Raw genomic sequence first — 17743 nt, forward strand, 5'->3', positions numbered from 1 at the left:
TTTCAAGTAAAAGATGTCTTTAGAAAGTGCTGAAAGTCCTACTGGTATTAGTAACCCACTGAAGACTGATTTTGAGCAACTCCGGCATTTCTCTCCAAAACTTCTAGTTAATTAAAAATTTTCTGTTTTGTACTTCAAAGGTGCGTCCAATTTAAAAAACATCTTTACCTGGAGAGTTAGTTTCACTATCTGTATCCATTGCAACTTCTTCATAATTGTCATATTGATAGATGCCTCCAGCACTATCAATAGACTGCTTATCTAACGATCGCCTCAGGTCTGTATCTGAAGACTAAACACAAAAGAAAGCTTTGCTCAATTTATACCACATTTAAAATGTCTGTCTTAAGTAAAAATATATGTATATTACATATACATATATGTATATACACACTAGGTAAAATAAAATACTAATAATAATGAAACAGCTACAAATGTTTAGTGGAAGGCAATAAGTAGGAACAGAGAACATCAGACATGCATTTCTTCCCTAACTTAAACACATTTTAATAACAAGGATATTGTGAAAAATATCATGAAAAGCATCATCAGTAAGAACTATATTAAGTCCAAACGTGGATCTAAAGCTTTAAATGTCTGAAAGCGACTACATAGTCTCATTTTACAGATGAGAAGTGAGAAAGAAGGAGATTGAGTGATCTACTCAAAGTCACAAACAGAATTAGTGTCAGAGATAGAATCTGAAGCCAGGTCAACTGACTCTAGAGTCAGGGCTCTTAGCAAATTTCTCCAAAGTTCTCAAAAATCATGGATTAATTTGCATGTTTCTTTACAATGAAATGGCTATTATATGATTCAGACTTTAACCTTTGTGTGTTCAACCAGAAACTAATAACTTGAACACAGCTTAATTCTTCTCTAAATACTCAATTTTGAAAAGTAAGCTTAAGTTTTTAGTAATGAATAGCAGTTTGTCAATACTTTATAGGAAATTTATTTTCCTCAAGACACCAGCCAAAATGTAGTAAAACACAAAGTTTTTCACCAGCTTTCATTAAATGTGCATAGGCACTCAGTACGTAGACATGTATACACAAACACTAAAACGTAAATCTAAAAGATTACTACTGAAAAGTCAAAACTCTCTGCAACAGAAACATCCCACATGTTCATGCCTTCCAAGGCTGTTCTCTGGCTAAACTAAAAAAGGAGAGCCTCCTTACATAAATTCTAATCCAACACTAATTACACTTCTTCCTTGTTTTCTCTTAACCCATCCTAATCTTGAGGCCTTTATGAAAAGGCTTCCTTTCCATCTCTCCATTTCCCTGCAGCTCAGCAAATGCGGCGGGCCTATACCTGCGAGAGCAGGACACTAGCAGTAGGCACGTTAAAGGGTTAGGAGCGAGCGGTCCTGAGTTCTTGAGAAGGCCTGAAACCCCCCTTTTGCCAAGATTGATCATGCCTTACTTTGCTTCTTGACCTCCTCTTTCCCCCTACTAGCTTCATGAACCGATTGTACTGCTCTTCCTGATTTGAGAGATCTCGGATCTTCCGGATTTCTTCTTCTCTTTTTCTTCTCTCCTCTTCTTCAGCCTGTTTCCTCTGATCCTCCTCTTTCTGTCTTTCTTGTTCTTTTTGCTGTTGCAGTTTCTTCCACGCCTTTGTTTGCTGTTTTCTCAAGGCCTGTTTAGCTTTAATGGAGAAAATTATTTTTTAAATATTTGACTTAAAAATATTTAAGTACCTCTATGCACAGAAGTGAATAATTTTGTTTCAGAGCTTTTCAGAGGAAGTTTCAAAAACACAATAATGAGCTACGCACATTATGTACGCTTTTAAACCCTCCACTTCTTAGAAGGTATAAGCATTGTGTGACCCAGTGAGTCTGTCACCTGTTCTGTAAGCTGACACATGGCCAACTTGCTCCCCTAAGAGTTCAGGGAAAGTAAAATCACCTGTAGTGCTAACTTTCTTGGCTGAATGCGTCTTTGTGCTGGCCTTAACCTTCTGCTGAATCGTCTTTGTCTTTGTCAGCTTCTCTTTGCTCTCCTTCATCACCTGCTGTTCTTTCTGCTGCCACTTTTTACTGGCCGACTGAAGAGCCAGCAGGCGGAGCTGCAGCTCGGACAGCTCCTCTTCATCTTCTCCAAGCTTCTTCAAACACAAGAAAGATGCGGTTAGAGAGTTTCTTTGAACATTTCCAAACGCTACTGCCACCACTGTCTTGTCCCCCCAAAGCGTAACTCTGTCAAGGTAATGAAATTTTTCTAACTATTCCACCTTATTGGTCTACTTTTAAGTAACGTTAAATATAAATTCCAAGAAATCTGCTGTTTCAGGGTGTTTTTTAAGTATGACATAAATTTAATAAAAACATTTAATGCCTATAATGAAAAAACTGGAAAACTAAATTATTTACAATATTTCACCTTGATTCGGGCTAAATAAATCCAACCAAAAAGCAAGAAAAGGGAAAACCGTCAAGAACCCCCAAACTACGTGTAAATAAGTAAGAAAAATACTGAAGAAATACGCTAAAACAACATTTTACTCTGCCTTCCCAGATGAGCCAAAACATAGCTGCTATGATACCAGATAGAAGAAAGAGTGAAGAAATCAAGACGCCATTTATTAAACACCTGCTTATGGGCCAGGTACTGAATTAAGTGCTGGGAAGCACAAAGAAAAGTAAACAAAAAACAAAACCAGTCAGTCCCTGGCTCTCAAGGTCCTCAGAGTCTAATGTGTCTTATGCCAATTAGGCATACGTGAGATATAAACAGGATAAATTAGAGATTTACGTCTTCAAAGGAAGACACTGGCATGAACAGATCAACAAAATTCTTGCAAAAAGTATTATTTTAACAGGCACCAGAAGAAAGTCAGGGGAGAGAGAGATGAGGTGAGGAGAGAGAGAATTCCAGACATAAGGAATGTCAGTGAAAATGCTCACAGTCAGAGATCAGAGTATATGTTAAGGAACAGCAAGGAGACCAGAGTCACATGGAGAGGAGTAAGGAATAAAAAGACTAGAAAAGTGTCTAGAGGATACCAAAAAAAAGAAAGTAAAGGTAAGCAAAGAAAAGGTACAAGGGCTTCCTAAACCCCACCCCACCCCCAATTCCAAGTCTTCAGCTACTCTACTATCAAAATTACTGTCACTCTTCAAGGTTAGGTAAACCTCAAAGTATCACTGGGAAGTGGCGACTTCCAATCCTGTCACAGCTGTCACTACCCCCTGGAAGACTGATAGGAACATGTGCCCCAGGTGGCAACTTTGAAGAAACCAGAAAGGTGAGAAAAGAGGAAATTGATAACTCCACAAAATCACCTCTCCTAGCAAAATATTTAGGTTCCACATCACATTACAAGCCTTAGTAATCCGAACAGAGAAGCAGCATGGCATAAGAGTACTGGTCTAAGGGGCGACTAGGTGGTGCAGTGAATAGAGTACTGGCCCTCGAGTCAGGAGGACCTGAGTTCAAATCTAGCCTCAGACACTTAACACAAAAACTAGCCGTGTGACCTTGGGCATGTCACTTAACCCCAACTGCCCTTAACTTGGGTTAAGTCCAAACTCAACAAACAGGGTCAAATGACTCTGGGCAAGTCACTTAACCACCTCTCAGTGCCCCAGGCAGCTTAAACTCAAATTTTGTAAACTGCCAAGGAAGTATCAATCTGCATTGTACATATTTCCTCAAAAGAAATTTCCTACAAAGAAAAACTCAGATATAATTGAAATGCTAAGAACATTTTTCCCATTACATTTTAAAGTTCTTTTAGAAGTTTTAAAAAAGGGGAAAAAATTTACAGACCTACATTACATATCCCAAAAAACTTCTGCTCCTAAGTGAAACTCATCAGAAAGCAGTTTTTTATTTCTTAATCACTGATTTCATCATTTTGTAAATGACCAACCTGAAAGATGGCACTTTTTTCAACAGACCAGTAGATTTCCACCTGAATTTTAAAACTTTCATAAATCATCACCCTACATGCAAATACCTACCTTGCTAGCATTAAAGAAAAAAATTCACTTTTTCTTTTTAGGCTGAAAAACTTGATTTATCATAAGGAAAGCACTGCAATTGGCACCAAAGAACTGATTTCAAATTCAGCTCTGTTACTACTATCTACCTATGACACAAAGTTACTCAAAGTCTCTGGGGCTCAGTATCTTTCATCTGGAAAAAGAAAAACTAGACTAGGTAATGTCTTAAGGCCCCTTTCTAGCTCTAGGGCCTATGAACTAGAGGAAACCTGTTTTGGTACTAAAGTAGCAAACCCAAACACCATTCCACTGCATATAATAAATTCTTTCCCCAAGTATTCTAAGACTATTGTCTCACAAGGACCTGAAACAACTGGAAAACTTTTTTTTTTCTGGAATCCCAATTTTCTCACAGAAAAACAAGTCAAAATATAGGAAATTGATCTGCCTTACAAAATAAATTTTTCCAAACACTTCAGGATATACCCTGAATTATATTCATCCAAAATTCTGATTGTATATTGTATTTATACTCAGCCTTTGCTCCAAATATAGACAGACCCAACTCTGGTTAGTCTACACTATAATCAATGGTATTTTCAATTTATACCTACAATCCCAGCCCCGCCCCCCCCCCCCCAAGAGTCCAGCCTACATTCAGACCATTATGGTATTTTTCTTCCAAAAATCTTGCAAACTAATTGGCAATGACTTGGTTTTTTTTTTCTTTCCCATTTTTTTCACATTTTTCACAAATGGAAGGCATTAATACTTCTTTCTATCAAATATAAAGAAAATCACAAATCTTACACTTTTCTGGGGAAACTTTTTATAAACTACAATATACTCTGATTTAGTAAATTATTAGCACATGATTTAGTTATTGTCTCCACTTGGTCTGCAATTTTTTTATGTTCTGCAAACTGCTGTGGAAGGTTTAGACTCTCCCTTCTGAAAGGAAAGGGGATGCCATTATTTTATTTCATCTAAAAATCAAGTAATTTTCTATAACTAACCTTTACTGAATTAGCAAAACAAAAGTTATTGTTTTATGTTGAGACCCCAGGTATCACATATGAATGCAGTGTTTTGGCTTGTTCTGGCAAGAGCCTAGAGAATTACAAAGAACCCCAAAATAGGTACTCTATTTAGTTTCATCTCTGCACCAAGCTGAGGCATTAGTTAGCCTTCTAAATTAAGAAAGCTTAATGAAAGTGAGTATTTTTTAAAGGCCTTTATATCTTCAAGTATTTCTTGTTGGGCCTAGTCTACAACTTGTGCTACAGTGAGTATCAAAACAAAAATTCCAATGGCAGTTACAAATATGTTCAAAACTCTTTTCTCTCCCAAAGCCATCCTGAGCCTAGAGAATTTTTAAACTCGAAAAGATTTTAATTATCTTCTAAGTCCAACCCCTTACCTTACAGATAAAAGAAATAAAGACCCAGAATGGTTTACTTGCTCAAGATCTTACACCTAGTTAAGTGAGGCTCCATACCAAAGACTTCAATGGAAATCACCAAAGCTCCAGTTTTTAGAGATTTATAAGAGATTTCCACAGGGAGATAATCTGCACCACAATGTATCACACTATTCATAAATTCTAATTAAGTACCAACAAAAAGTTTGAGTAATATGGTCCTTTCCAGAGCTCATTTATGTTTTCCCTAGAACTACCTACCTTCTTTAAGTAGCAGAATCTCAGACATGTCTTAAATTTAAAAGATTTTTAAAAAGCAAACAAGATATCTCCAAACAAAGGTCATTTCAAAGTAAGCAAGCTAAATAATAAGCAAAATGGAGCTAAGGCAAGGATGAGAAATTAATGGAAAGGAAAATAAAACTGCGCCTCTCCCAAAATCATCACATATTTGTGCAGTGTGGGTTATGAGATACTGATCTGTAAGTGATCTATACTTCTGACCAATTAAAATCAAGCTGATGAAGTTGACAAGTTGTCAGGGATGCTATCAAGAGAGGATTTCTGTTTAATTACTTGGGTTGGTTATCTGGCCTCAGAGATCCTTCTCTCCTGAGTTACTCCGTATTTCTCTTTCAGAAGACTCAAAAGAAAAGAAGCCCAATAAATAATTCTTATACATCACTCCAAACCACACAAAGCAAATTCCTTACCTTTTCAGAAAGGAGATCTGAAGTGCTAATCTTTCTTGTTAAACTTTGTTCTTTGTCTTCTAATCCTTTAAAATAAGATAGCAACTTCTGAATGTTTAGTTATACACAATAAAATTACAGGAAAATGATCCTATCTCTGCCAATATTAAGACTATGAGATCATTAAAAGTTAATGCTAATAATAAAAACAAAGGGCCAAACGTTTTCTTATGCCTTTCTCATAACTTAAAAGAAAGTGCTAGTATGAAAGGTCAAAAAAAATCTCTTACAATACATACGATCAACTTTAAAATCTTAATATTTGGATGCATTTTAGCATTTTAAGAAAGAAAGTGCCCTAAAACTACTTCCAGATTTAAAATAAGTACTCTCAAATTACTTTAAATTTGGGCGGCAGGGTGGGGGGGAGATGGTGGGATGGGGGACAGAATGATTTCATTACAACAGATTTACAAACTTAGAAAACAAAACTCGGACAAACTGTCACCCAGAAAATGTGAGCATTTAATTCACTCACAGACTATACTAAGTTGAAATCTTGAAAAGTCCTCCGTTAATCCACAGAGCAGATACAGCATAAGCAGACACACTGCAAAGTTTTACAATCTAAATTCATTCACACACATGTCCAGATTTTCCAGGATTAGGCCCAGATTTCTGGTAAACTGGTAGAAGAGAAGCAGATGGTAAAACATTTGTGTTCCAAACATCATTCCACCGCTAATGTGGGCACTGCTCATTAGCAACAAATCCATCAAACTTATTTCAAGTAGAGCATGGATTAGTAACCAAGCAGCATTAGATTTCAAACCCAGAGAAGGAAAAAACTAAGACATTCCATAGGAACACTTTAGAATATCATTAACTGCTTTAAGTTTTAGAAACTAAGAAGGTGAATTTTAATGTACAATTTAACAAAATTCAGTAACTAAATATAAATTGTTGGCCACTGATTCCACATATTTAAGTATTTATTCTACACAATCCCAACTAGTAAAATGGATAGCATAGGGGGATTGAGAGATAAAACCTGGATGTAAATTTCAGCTCTGGCTCTAGTTAGACTATTGGGTAAAATTGGGAGCCAAACCCATACACAATGATTAAGAGTCTGGCTAAACAAAATTGTAGTATATGCATAAAATGGAATATCATGGCACTATAAGAAATGACAGAGGTAACTCAGAGAAACTGAAGACTTTAAGAGAGTATAATAAGAAAAATTACAAGAATTAACACGATCACTGCAATGACATAAAGAAAAAATATCCTGAAAGACAAAAGAACTCAGTGCTTTCACCAATCTTGACTCTCCAGGACTGCTGAAGTATGTTTCCCACCTCTCAGCGTTGAATTGGTAGACTATATGTACAGAATAAGGCAAAGTGTCAGTCATGGCCATTGAGCTGCTTTTTCTATGAAGGTGGGGGGAAGGGAGGAGGCAAGGTTGGGAATGGCAAAAATGTTTTTTAAAGGCATCAATAAAAGTTTTTAAATAAGTTTCTTCATCTGTGAAGTGGGAATAACAACATACTACCTTCCTCATAGGGCTGCATTTTGGATATTTCAATGAATTTGTGATCTCATGCACTGCACATTGTATGTACTGTCCAGGAGTGAAGATTATACTTCATCTGGGTCTCTCTTGCACATCCCTCCATGTTCTCCACAGAGGTCCAATGTGTCTTTCTCTAGATCTCCTGATATTGCAGACTTTAATAAACAATGCAGGCTGTCCAGCAGTTATCCCTCACTCTTTCTAGTCAAGCAAAACTTTGGTTAGATTTTTTTATGCTATGTCTTCTATTTAACATGTTGCCTACTCGTGCCCACCACGAGCCCCTCCAAAGCCCAGAGGGCATCCCGGAACTTTGATTCTTCAGAGGTTCCATAACTCAGAACCAAAGGGGCTTCTAGAGAAGACTGTGAATGTTAAAAAACTGAGACTCTGTTTCAGAAAAGTGAGCTCCTGAAAGCAATCCAGCCCATCTGGCTCCTCCTGCTTACTCAAGAGTCCACCAGCAATGTGTGGCCAGGATAAATGCCCTAATACTGATCGCTATAGCTTGTCCATCTTACTATCATAATGTGGGCAATAAGCTCTTGTATTGTTTCAGTGCAGACAGACCAAACAAGTGATTATGAATCTTATTTAGGATATTCTGAAGTATTAACACACTTGATATAATCAGCACAATTTAATCCACAAACAGGAACACCTGGAGAAACTCATCATCTATGAGGAATTCTTCAATTTGTACTCTAAACTGGACATCCTTCATGACAATATCAAATGCCTTTGGTGAGCATACTTTTATCTATTTCATGCCTCATCTGATAATAATGAAAAACATCCAAAAAATTATGTTATTATATCTTCAAGGAATCTTATATAACACTGATTTATGCATGGAAGAAAGCTTGTTAGAAGAGACTTTAAGGCAACTTTTTGCTCTACCAAATTAAAACGTTCTTCTTACAATCAAGAAATAATAAGCACAGTAGAATCTTGTATTCTCTACCCCTTCACTAAATTGTGACTGTAAAGATGTGGCTTGCTGCAGCATAGTTTGCAACAGCCTGTCTATTCCCTTGTCAAACCTTCATTAAAGACATTAAAGCATGCAAATTTTATTCTCAAAAAATCTGTAAAGCTGGGACCATATGGGTAGAGAAGGTATTGGTATTTTCTTGGTGACTTTTTTTTTTTTGCTAATGTCTTTTGTCTCCTTTTTCTTGAGAGTTTGGAATCCTCTTTCAACTGGAACTAATCTCTCAATGGTCCCAAAACCATGTTGTATAGAATTCCTATCTGTATACTCAGGTCCAACTACTCTTCTCATATTTTCTTTATTGTCATTTCTATTTTTTCATCCAGCACGTTGAGGACTGTGATAAGAGCCCAAATACCTGTATATCTTTACATTTCTCATCTGTTCATTTTATTATAGTGTGACATGAGAGAAAGAGGGAATTATATAAAGAATACTTTGATAGAACGTAAAGTAATACTAATTTTTAAGTTTTTTAAAACATTAAAGCAACTGAGGGATAGAAACCAAGGTCATAGAAAACAGGTCAATTGAGGCCATAAAAAACCCTTCGAGGTAGTCTTCTTACCCCAAGTATTGTAATTCAGACCTCAGACCCACAAAAAGGAGGTTGGGGGGTGGGGAGGGAAAGAAAGGGGATAGGAGGAAGGGGGGGGGAGAAAGAGGGAAAGAAAGAGAGGCAAAGGGAGAGGGAGAAAGAGGGAGAGGGGAGGAGTGGGAGAGAGAGAAAAGAAATAGTCTTTAGAACATGTTCAACAATTACTCCAGATTATGACTGAGTATACCTCATTAGGGAAGACTTAAAGAGCAGAAAATGAGAAGCAGGGTAACTACAGAGCAAAGGTCAGTAAACTCTACCCTCCCCCCTCCTTCATTCCATTGAGCATTTTATTAAAATACAAATATCTCTGAGGAGGTTCAGACCTTAAGTCTCCTAGAAGCTAAGTAATCAGTTAACCACATAAGCAGCAAAGGGAACAAGGAGTAAAGTTTTTTTCACAACCTGTCTAGGGTAGGCTTCAAGACTACTGAAAAATCATCTTTAATGATATAGGATATAAACTGCTATTGCCTGTTGTAAAGCCTGGCTTCAATCAGTTGCAAACAAAATGAAGAAACCGTCAAATATTGGAATTCAATTATATGCAAAAGCCAGTACTGGGTCCTAAGGTAGTCAGATACAAACATGGACTATGATAACTGACCAAAAACACTGCTAAGTCTTTATTTAAGTTCTTAATTTAAAATTATTCTTCATTGTCTTAAGTTTAGGGGAACAAAATTGAAACAAGTTTCCATAAATCATATTTTTAAATACTTAGGCAAAAATCTATAAATAAAACAAATTAGGACACTAAACTTGACCTGAAAATGTTGTTATAAAATATGACACTAATAGTTCAGGGATGAGTAATTTCAATCCTACCAACACAGACTGCAACACCTTCTATTATTTAGTGGACAAGTCTTTTGGGGGCTATGGCTGAAAAACTGTCACCCTGAAACCAACATGTTGATGAATCCCTAGAAATTTAGCTAGGCTGGTCCTCTTATAACAACAAACATGCAACCCATCATTTGCACGACATTATATAAGGTGAATCAAATCTCTTTTGATTTTTCTAAAGCAAAACTACAAAAAAAAATACATCAGAGTGGTACCATACAAAAAGAAATATTCAATTCCGTTACCTTGACTGGATTCTGTAGGCTCTGATTTTAGGCAAAGCTGTTTTGTTCCATCTTTAACTTTTTTCAATCTGTTTTTATCTCCTGGTAAAGTCAATTTCTGCCTGAGAGGTTTCAGTTCAAATGCCTGAAAAGTTTTAACCTGTTTTTTTTCCTCAGGAGGTACTTCTTTTACTGGGTCCTTTATAATACTGACATTCTCTGTAATTATTTGGTCCTCAGAATTCAATATTTTAGCATCATCTTGCATATTTTCTTCTTTGTTACTCAAAGCCAGTTTTTCATCCTTATTAATACACTCAAGTTCCAACTGAATTTGCTTATATTTTAAAAGCAAGTCTTCAAAACTTTCTTCCCCACAGTTTTCATTTTTGGATGAGTAACTCTGTTTTCTTGATGGAGACCTTCCAAAACTTTTAGCTGAACAGTCCGTTAAGAAAAATTGGTTCAACAGATTTTTTCCCATAATTCTACCTAAGAAAAATACTTAACTTTCAAGTGAATTCTTCCTTTTTGCTGGAGTTCTTCAATTATATTTTGCATGAAAAAAGAATTCTAAAATTCTTAAAAGATTTTGTGATCCCTAAGAATATTAATTCAACACATATGAATTAAGTAGCTGTAATATTCCAGGTAATGTGCTAGGCACTGGGGATACCAAGATGAAGAAGACATATAGTTCCCACCTTAAAAGAACTATTGGTTGTAAGGCAGCCACAGTACACCAATAAGTATGATATGAGGCAGAATGGGGGAGCAAGGCAGAGATCCAGAAACAATGCTATAAGAAAATCTGAGGGAGAGAAATCACTTTCAGCTGGGAACAACAGGGAAGGCTTCATGGAAGAAGTGGCAGCTGAGCAGGCCCTTAAAGAAAAGGAGGGAATGCTTTCAAGGCATAGTATACAATCTGCTGGGAAAGTATAGGATGAGATCAATGACCAGATAAAGAAAGTAATCATTTATCAATCCCTACCCTCCACCATTTAATAAATATTTGATGAAACCTCCGCCAAACTACTAGAGTCAAAATTTAATTAAACATTAATAATTGCCATCTAAAAATAATCCACCTGGTTATGTTAGGGTACTAGCCCTACTATCAATGGCATGTTAGTCTAGCCCCATTAGAAGCATATATTAACATGAAAACAGAAAAATGGTTCTTAGGTCCCTCTACAGAAAATCATCAACACAACCTGTTAAGACTTGCAAACAATCAAGAAATAGCCCATCTTTCCTGTCTTTGTCTCAAAAGTGAGAATTTTAGTAATTGTTTTTAAGACACAAACTGAACACTATTTAAAAGTGGAAAGGCTAGTAAGCCTTGAATTACCAGGTCTCAAATTATACTATAACAGCAATAATCATCAAAACTATTCAGTACTAGTTAAAAATACAAAGGTTGGGGCGGCTAGGTGGCACAGTGAATAGCACACCATCCCTGGAGTCAGGAGGACCTGAGTTCAAATTCACCCTCAGACACTTAACACAAATACTAGCTATGTGACCTTGGGCAAGTCACTTAACCCCAATTGCCCTCCAAAAAGCAAAAAAAAAACAAAAATACAAAGGTTGGTCAGTGGTACACAAAACCCAGAAGAAACTAATAAGCATGTTAGCAGTATTCAATAAAACCAGAAACTCCCAACCACTGGGATGAGGATTCATTATTCAGCAAAATCTGCTGAGAAAACTGTAAAGAAGTCACATAGAAAAATCTAGGTCTGGGACAACTCACACCATGATACAATAAACTCCAAATGGATACATGACCTAGCTATTAAAGGTCAGGTCACAAACAACTTAGAAGAACAGAGAAAAGGATTCCTTTAGCAACTGTGGATAGGGAAAGAGTTCTTGATTAATTAAAGAAAGAGATATAAATGAACAATTCTTACTGCACAATATTGAAGTTTTTGACAAAATCAGTGCAGTTAGAATTAGAAGGGAAATTATTAACTAGAGGGAAAAAAGCTTTGAAGCAAAAAAAAAAAAGATATAATAGGGAATTTACACAAATATAAAACAAGCCATTCCACAATTGATAAATGGTCAAAAGATATAATTAAGCAATTCTAAAAGAAGGCAAGTTATCAATAACCATATTAAAAATGTTCCAAATCACTAATAAGATAAAAGCAAATGACAAATTGTTGAGGGGCTGTGAAAGGACAGGCACATTAAAGCACTGCTAATGAGAGAAAAATGGCGGCGCCATTCTGGAAAGCCTTTTAGAAATAACATCCTTTTTGGATTCATTCGATTGTGCATATCTGTTGGCCCAGCAATATGTCCCACAAAGAGATCAAAGACTGAGGAAAAGGACGAAGATACACAGCACTTTGTGGTGGTGGCAGCAGCAAAGAACTGAAAACAAATCAGATCCCCATCAAGTGGGGAATGGCTGAACAAATTAGGGTGAATCTAGGTAATGAAATATCACCCATTTATCTACATGTTGTAGTTTATATGTCAGCAGTGACAAAATAGCTTCAGAGAAACCAGAGAGGACTTGTATGAAATGATGCAGAGTGAGAACAAGTACAATTTATACAACTTCAACATCATAAGGAAAAGAAGTGTAAAAGACAAAAATGATGGTCAATGCAGCGACCAACCTTAACTCCCGAAGACGGATGGTGAATCACGCTTCCCATCTCTTGGCAGAGGCGGACTAAAAGCGCAAACTGAGGCATACATTTTCAAATATGGCCAATGCGTTGATTTGTTTTACATGAATCTACTTGTTCCAGCAGTTTTTATTTTATGGGGGAGAAGGGAGATAGATGTCATGAGGATGAACAGGGAATAAGTAATCACAGTATAATAAGTAATCACTAATAAAAGAAAAGAACATCAATGAATCATTTAAAATACCCCCCCCAAAAGAGCAGAAGGAAGTTCAGAAGGGGACATGGTAAAGAAAAGGCAATACTGGAACTATCAAGGTAAATTTAATATCTATGGGGATGGAAAGGGGGGCTGGGAAGAGCTCTATGTTAACCAAGGCTCAAAGTGCTATGCAAAATCCTTTTTTTTTTTTTTGGTAAAAGGAAATGTCAACTTCATAGTATGGTTATCAAATTTTTAAGACTAACTTGTTCATCTTAAACATTGCCTATGTTTATTTAGATTGAGAACCTATTCAACCAACAGATTTAGAACCAACATACCAGCAATGAAACAAACAAAAAAATTTAAGTATTTTTAAAGGTCATTTTCAAAAGTGAGAGGACCATAAAGACAGTACTCATTTTTCATTCTGAAAATTTTTCCCCATAAAAAATCCTTAAAAAGGGCAGCCAGGTGGTTCAGTGAGTAAGGATGATCTGGGATCGAATCCGGGCTCTGATACTTAGCACCACACCCAGAAATAACTGGCCGTGTAACCCTTGAGCAAGTTACTTAACCGACTGCTTAAAAAAAAAAAATCCTTAAAAGTCAAAGTAATTTTCAATACCTTACAACTGTTATCAACCATCAACGATTCTTGCTTTTAAACGGGAAAAAGTGTCAAATATTTCTTATAAAATTTTGCTGAAATGTTATTTTGTTTACAAGGTATTTATTGGTTCAGTTGTGACTTAAACCTAAGCCTCAGTTTCCTCTTACATAAAAGAACTAATGGAAATGCTTTATGAGATATATTACAGATATAGATATAGATATCATCAGCTACCATTAGTCGTTGTACCAGAACCAATCAAAGTAAACAAAATAAACCCAATAAACCAAACAAAACTAAAGGAAAAGGGGGAGAGAAAGGAAGGGAAAAGCCGGCCTTAGCCCAATTAAGAAAATGCTGAAAAAAGTAATGGGCTAATACTAAGACTATGAAAGATGGTCTTCCTCTACAGCAAGCAAATACTCAAACATTTGAGTGAACAAATGAATAAACCTTCTAAAGACACCTATGTAACTGATACTTGAAATCCTCAAGCTAAGCATCTTGAAATGTATAGTTCAAACACGAAATAGATGAGTTCCAACAACTCAAAAGGCCATTACAAGTTCCCAATTTGCACTGGAATTGTTTCACACTGATAGCTGCGTGGATCAAAGTCAATCCATGCCTGATTTCATAATCCTAGGCAGCCACATGCCTGGCTACCATAGGCCATTTTTTTTTTAAACCACAAATACAAGGAAGTATAGAAAGATCTCTTTGTATGTTAAGCAAACCAGAACCTAGATGATAGCTTTGGCACTGGATGAGACCTTAGAAAGATTCTAATTCCCTCATTTTTACAGATGAGGAAACTGAGGCACATTAAGAAGTGTGTTACCCAGTTTCACACAGCTGTTACTGACATACACACATACACACACATAAATTTCAAAGGTATCAAAACTTGAAAGGGGACATGGAAACTTTTTTTTAATTTCTTGGCTTCTACTTTTTCAAGAGCTTAGGTTTAGTTTAGGTTTAGTTAAGTGTGTTCTTTTGTATGTTTGCTTAATACTTTATTTTGAAATAATTTTTTGGAAAGCAGCATCTATATACTTTAACTAGGATTTGAAAACAAGTCTTACTAAAAGAAATGATGTCAGTCCATTAGCATTTATCAAACATTTGCTGTATGTATCACTGGCTAGGAGCTAGGGACACAAAGGAAGGCAAAAAGGACAGTCCCTCCTCTCAAGTTCAGTCTGATGGGGTAGACAACCAAACAACTAACTAGCTCTCTATCCATATTTACATACGTATATTTTACACACACACACACACACACACACAACTGAGGTAACCCAGAGAAAAGGGGAGTAGTACAATTAAGGTGTACTAGGAAAGGCTTCTTGCAGAAGACAGGACTTGAAGCTGAGACCAGAAGGAAGCTGGGGAAACCTCGAGGCAAAGAGGAGGGGAGCCATTCCAGGCAAGGGAGACCATCAGATGAAATGCTCAGAGAAGGGAGATGAAAGTTCACATGCGAGGTACAGTAAGGAGGTCAGTATTGCTAGATCACAGAGGGAAAAGAATACAGCATAAAAGTTCTATAATTTCATCCAAATCATATCCATGACTCTTCAAGCCATTCTTAATTCCTGTGACACTGGAAAAGCAAGTTACCTTCACAAGGCCTCATTTTAAAGAACTAGACTCAATCTGAGGTCCCTCTCAGGCCTAAATCAAGAGCCAAAAGACAAGTAAAATGAAACAAAAGTACGCTGAAAACAGTGGAAACACCCACTTTGTATCTATGGAAATGAACCATAAACACTACTGCAATCTTTTTTCATATAATCTTTGCAGAATGAAAAGGCCTTTAATTGTATTTAATTAAAACAACGATAACCTGAAAATATAATACTAAGGATGTTCAAGAATCCAAGAATTTGCTGGTTTCGGTATTTGCCTCACCAACAGAGGATTGTAATCTCTTTGAAACTAGTCTAGGATTGCAATGTTCAAAAACTCCATCCCCTTGCAGCCACCCTGGCAATGTACTTCTCCAGACTTGGCTAGGCTGGTCCCCCAGAGGACAAACTCATAGTTCTAGCAATCTGAAACCTATGTCTGTTGGTAGGAGCTGTCTGTGTTTCTCTTTCACTTACAGACTTAAGAACCTTGGGTCAACTCCAAGCCACAAGGTGGACTGACTGAGCAGGAATATAATGGGCTAATGTAAAATGGTTTATTATTCTAAATTTTGTTTGATATTTCACAAAGGTGGTTAGGAACTATGTTCCTTTTCAAACTCAACATACAAATCCCATTTCTAAACCAGGTTATTGATAAAATCTTCCTTTAGGTACAGCATCTATCTAGGTAAAGGAAGACGGCAAAGTGACAGCTGTAGAAACTGTTCTGTCGTTTTGATAAAGCTCAGCTCACACACTTGATTTTCTTAAAAAACAGGGAAAGAATCTTATCCATTCCAAGTAGTTTCTACTATCAAAGCAGTACTGAGCAGTGAAATATCCTTTCCGTTTTTTTCCTCAAACTGGGTATATTAACTACATAATAAGTGAAATTTCTTTTTTAAATAAAGTTAATTTTCATTTCCCTAACTCCTTGGAATGACAAAGTACTGTATTTTCAATCAAGTTTCTGGGGAAAGATGGGAGAGGGGAGAAGTTCTATATAAATATTAAGTGAATATTCTTCAGCTATCATATCAATTGTATCACTTATTCCTACCTACAAATGTAGAAAAGGACCCTATATCTTACACAGACAGCTTTATCTTCCCAGGTCAATGAATTAACTCCAACAATAAGCAACATGCTGTCATTTACCAGACTAACATTAAGGTCTCCACTTACTCCACATTATTAGTGGTTCTAGGAATGTTGGTTTTATTGTTTTGATTTGGATTTTGGGGGGAGAGTTGTGTATGGCGTTTTTCTTTCATTTGTTTGGATTGTAAAGCAAGTACCCTTGAATTCAAAATGTTATCTGCAATTAAGTAATTTCTGCTATGTAACCAATGCCATTTTTCAATACCTTAGAACATGGAACATTTATTTTTCCTTCTTTATCTCAAAGTTGTTTGAATAAGATAATGGGAAAATACTTCTAACCTAGAATATAACTTCAACCTAGAGTCAGATTTGAAATTTCCTAGGTTTGAGTCCTCTGCCACTTAATATCTGTATAATCTTAACTCTCTGGGCTTCAGTTTCTTTATTCATAAAATGAGGAGGCTAAACTAGGTGACTTCCTAGGCCCCTTCAAGGCTCTAAATCTGTGATCCTATGACCCCAAGTCATCATAAAAATCATCAAGATTAAGAAATTAGCTAAAGGTAGAGAAACCTCAGACAAATCTGTTAACAGGAGTCTACAAAACAGCATTTTTTTTTTTGCTTGCTCGTTAGCTAATTTATAAAGCGGTGCTACTTCCTGCTAATCAAGGTTTGGGGTCCAAACTTTTCAATCTATCTTTTTTATAAAACTATTATTTGTAAAGGCTCATACACTTCCATAAGATGAACACAAAAAATAAACATGGTTGGGACAAGATTACAGTTCTTCTCTCCCTCCTTCCTTTCTGAACACAATGAAACAGTGACTTTGCAGTGACACTGGGTAAAACTGAAAGTGGGGATTAATTTTCCCTGCAAACTTTTTTTTTTCTTACATAGAAGCTAAAGTTTCTGAATGTGTCACAGTTTTTCCAATTAATGACTCCCCATAACAGGAGCTCTGGAGATCTCTCCTAATCATATCATTCTATAAAATTCACTTGAAGGAAAGCAACATTACAGAAGCCTTCAAAGAGTTTCAGTTAAAAAAAAAAGTTAAATGTTACACACCCACAAATGAATCACTTCAATATGGAATGCATGCCAAGCAAAATGGTTAAAATGAAAGTAAGTTACGCCTATGTAGTTACCACAAAACAAGCTAGTCCATAAGCTTGCTAAAGTTTAAGGTTTTTTGTTTTTAATTTTAAAGAGTAACG

General features: G+C 36.3%; 1 protein-coding gene across 4 annotated transcripts in view; it reads right to left on the bottom strand.

Moving 5' to 3' along the window:
- Positions 1–17743, bottom strand: part of ZFC3H1 (zinc finger C3H1-type containing) — a 60480-nt gene that overhangs the window by 39460 nt on the left and 3277 nt on the right. For 3 of the 4 annotated variants that reach the window (XM_069081935.1, XM_069081933.1, XM_069081936.1), the window contains exons 2-6: positions 10336–10752; positions 6092–6156; positions 1920–2118; positions 1432–1655; positions 169–292 (exon numbers count right to left, since the gene is read on the bottom strand). In XM_069081935.1, coding sequence (XP_068938036.1) covers positions 169–292; positions 1432–1655; positions 1920–2118; positions 6092–6156; positions 10336–10752 — 1029 coding nt within the window. The remainder of the gene's footprint in view (positions 1–168; positions 293–1431; positions 1656–1919; positions 2119–6091; positions 6157–10335; positions 10753–17743) is intronic. The other variant, XM_069081934.1, reaches the window with a different exon arrangement.

This window comes from Petaurus breviceps, unplaced genomic scaffold, assembly GCF_028583685.1.
Source record: "Petaurus breviceps papuanus isolate PSGF00001 unplaced genomic scaffold, PetGlider_PUasm1.0 156, whole genome shotgun sequence".
Classification (NCBI taxonomy): Eukaryota; Metazoa; Chordata; class Mammalia; order Diprotodontia; family Petauridae; genus Petaurus; species Petaurus breviceps.